Here is a 4206-nt window from a genome sequence, read left to right on the forward strand (position 1 = left end):
AATAGTTATTTTAACTTTATATTATATCCATGATTTTATAGATTAAAAAAAACATGCAAACATAGCTAACACAAAATTCTGATTTTAATGAAAAAATTTCTTTATTTTAATTTCTCAATTAGATTCAAGTCAAGCTAATTGTGGAGCCAAAATTTTATTGAATCAAATTGATTAGATAATATCTATCAATAAAAATAATTTTAATTTAATTATAAAAATAGAATTAAATAATATATATTAATTTTTTAAGGTTTTGATATATAAATTAGGAAAATATTAAATAAATTCATACATTATAAATACTATCAAAATATTAATGTTATATATATATATATATATATATATATATATATATATTTACGTTGACAAAAGACGTTATATAAATTTTGCAATTAATCTAAGCATTATCATATTCAAAATAAAATAAAATAAAATTGTAGATAAAAATTATATTTATTAATATAATATCACATTGATTAATAACTAATTAATATTGATTTTGTTATTATTAATTTTTATTATCACATAATAAATATTTTTAATGTTAATTTAATAATATAATAAACATAAATGTTATTCTTATCAATTTAAAACTTATATATATATATATATATATATTATAGGTATTAAAATCTTGCTTTTATGATTATGTCAAAATTTTATTTGCAAAAGTTAAGGTGGTTTAAGCTTGAAGACTTTATCTGTATGAAGATTGCTCCTTAGAATCTAGTGTAAGATGAAACCTTAATTACCTCACAACTTGCTTTCAACATATGATAATTACTTCACTAACTTTTAATACATAAGATCATAAGGAAATCACAGTGATGGATTGAACCCAAAACCCAGAATATTTTACGACCAGACATATTCTATATTTGATTTCAACCAAAATAGCAATACCTTACTGACATCAAATTCTAAGATTGGGTGCCATAGATTAACTTCATCTTTCATCTACCTTTCGATGTCCATGACTGCATACGGCTTTCCTTCCTTCTGAGATTCAAAACCATCAGTTTCTTCTTCCACTTCCAATCCAAGGTCTTCTTCCTTTTTCAGCGTTAAATAATCCATTTTTTCTCCATATAACTTAGCCAAAACCAAATACAGTGCCATTGAGAAAATGATGACCGCTATCAAGGTCCAGCTGAATATGATATTTACTAACGATTTAGCTCGCTGTAATGCCTCATCGCTTGAGCACCTAACAACCTGGTGACCATCTTCGTTGTGAAGGAAGCAGCCTTTGGAAACCAACGATGGGGTCCAGATCATGTATCCCATGATAATGAGCCACACACCTTGATACAAAACACTGAGAGACCTTATAAAGCTTACCATGAAGCTCTTAGGAAGCCCAATTCCCATGATGGTGGTGGTTAAAGAAACAAAGATGAGGGTCTGTAGAAGCAAGTGATACTGACCCTCCACTCCCATGTGATCAGCTGAATGAAAGTGGAAGAGGAGGAGCTGCTGGGCAAAAGCTACGGCTGCAATAAACTGTGTTAGGCTATGCTTAGCTTTGGGGCTAATTTTATCAAGGATAATAGCGAAAGCTGCATAAGTAAAGAAAGTCATAGATATGGAAGAGTGCTCAAAGTTGTGGAGATGAGTTGATGGGATGGTTCCATCAGGATCCAAAGGTTGGTGCCTTGCAGGGCTGATAAAGAGCTCCATGGAGATGGAGATGGAGGAAGCTACCATGATGAGGAACAGCTCTAAGTGCCTTGATTTTGGTGTAGGGAACCATGTGGGAGATGTGCAGGGATTCGGATGGAGAGAATGGAGCTTGATGTGATTAAAGAGATGCCAAAAACCAAGTAAAAAGAAGGCTAAACCTGGGAGAACATGCCCCACTAGAGAACCCATTTCTTCCTAAACCTGTATTATATTGTAGTTGGAAAAAGAGATTCCTCTCAAGGTTGTAGGGGAGAGAGAAAAGATGAGGCAGAGTGTGGTGATCAAATTGAAGCCAAAATGGGTCGAATGGGTTGAATTTGTAAGGACTCCATAACCTTCTATATATATTGTGGGATTTTGAAAATCTGATATTCTCATGAGTTAAGGAAAGGGATTAATAATTTAGCTATTACAAATATTCCTGAGATTGGCTTCAATGAAAACTAAAAGGATAAAATATGATGTTAACTCCTCAATTTGTATAGAATTTGAGATTTAATTCATATATTTTAAAATTTTAAAATTTTAATTTTCTTATTTTTTCAATTTAAAATTTTAGTTTAATTACTATCTTCGTCAGTAGTATCATAAATTGCATCAATTGAGGACTTGATGTTTTAATGATTGGATTGAAATTTTTAAATAAATAAAATAGGAAATTTATTTTTAACTTTTAAAGTACATGGACTAAATATTAAATTCTATAAAGTATAGGGCTTAAACGAATATTGTAACCAAAATAAAACAACTATAACGATAAGTCTGCCTCTTAATTGTGTTCCACACTCCACCTCTCTGCCCCGGTTCTAAATTTTGACACGTTGTTATTATTATTATTATTATTATTATTATTATTATTATTATTATTATTATTATTATTATTTGTGCTTTTCCTTTAAATTTGTTAACCAAAATTTTAGATAAAAATTAAGAAAAAACAAAATTTCTTTTATAGAGATTAAAAAGTAATTGCGACTGCTAATTTTCTTTTACTCAATTTTACGAGTCATTTTCTAAGATTTTAAATTTAAATAAAATTATATTTTTGAAAAAATAAAATTATTTTGAAAAAAAAACTAACTTTCAAAAGATTAGAAATAAAGAATATTATTTATTAATAATTCGGCTCGTCTCATTTTCTCAAATTACTCTTCATTTCATTTCTTTAAAATTTTGGTTAAAGTTGCTCAATATTAATAGAGAAGGATTAAAATTGATAAAAAAATAAAAGTAAAAACTATACTAATAAATAAAGAAATAGAAATTAAAAATATCGATATTTTTAATTTATAAAAATAAAAATCGTTAAAATTTGCGTTATGCTAATTTAGTAAGTTGAGTTTTGACGGTGGTTCTTCAATTAAGTAAGCAACTTTAAAAAAAATACTCATTGATTTGAGTTTTGGAATTAATAATAAAAACATTTGTTGCTTAGCTATGTTGTAGATAAGGGAGTAACTGAGTCGAGTATGAATACATTCAAGTTTGAGCTCGAGCTCATGAAATTTAATATTCAATATTGGATTTAAGCTCGATCAATTGTCTAATTTTAAGCTTGAACTTGACTTGAGATATAATTGAGCTACTCGAGCTCGAGCTCGAGCTTGTATGTATTCAAGCTCGAGCTTGATAATTAATCTTAGATTTAATGATATATATATTAAGGGCTTATAAATGAAAAAAAAAGAAAGCTTGCTAGGGCTCACGGGCCATTTGATCCATGTATTACTAACCTCGACTTCTGGTTGATTAATAGCTCAAGCTACTCAAACTCTATAAGAGCTCGATTTTCAGTAGTATCGAAAAAGACGGTTTCAGAACCTCATTCATAAACTGCGTCCATAAACATCAAGTATGAATATTTCTAGAGTTGGTATAAAAGAATATTGATGTTTGGTTCATCAATTTTGTCAATTAGATACTTAATTTTGGTGTAGGGACTAAAATATAAAACTCCAATTGCTATATATTTTTAATTGGCCAAAGACTTAGGGATTCAAATTATAATTAGCCAAAGGTCCATAATGGTAATTAAAACCATTTTATAACATGAATTAGTGGATGAAGATGGGAAGATTCCACTAATTTTATTTAAAGATAGATTAAGTTCAACAAGACATGATTAAACTAATTAATTAAAGTTAAGTTAAATTAAGGTATGTAACGTTTATTTTAGTGAAATTTCATCATCTTCCTTGTTTTCCAACCGGCCAAAGTAGAAAAACTTAAGGGATAAGCCATTTTTGAAGCTTTTACAATTGGTCATCAATTAGTAAGTATATTTAAGTTATTTTCTTGTAATTTTTTTTATAAATTTGAGGTCATATGATTTAGCTAGTATATGTACCAATTTGTAAAACTGTTAAATTTTTTGAATGTTTTCATTTTTGATTTCTTAAATAATTAGGCTTGAAATTGATAGATTTTAAGCTTAAATTATAAAAAGAACTAAATTGTAAAGATTAATTGTTAGTTTCGTACATAGGAACTAAAGTGAATAAAATGTAAAAATATTATAAAATT

The 4206-nt window shown here is 28.0% G+C and overlaps 1 protein-coding gene across 1 annotated transcript; it reads right to left on the reverse strand.

Annotated features, from left to right (window-relative positions):
* Positions 1–748: 748 nt before the first annotated feature.
* Positions 749–2062, reverse strand: LOC108485415 (uncharacterized). Its single transcript, XM_017789252.2, has one exon. The coding sequence runs from the start codon at positions 1870–1872 to the stop codon at positions 958–960; it is 915 nt and encodes a 304-aa protein (XP_017644741.1). The 5' UTR covers positions 1873–2062; the 3' UTR covers positions 749–957.
* Between the last annotated feature and the right edge of the window lie 2144 nt (positions 2063–4206).

Source organism: Gossypium arboreum, chromosome 8 (genome assembly GCF_025698485.1).
Source record: "Gossypium arboreum isolate Shixiya-1 chromosome 8, ASM2569848v2, whole genome shotgun sequence".
NCBI classification, from domain to species: domain Eukaryota; kingdom Viridiplantae; phylum Streptophyta; class Magnoliopsida; order Malvales; family Malvaceae; genus Gossypium; species Gossypium arboreum.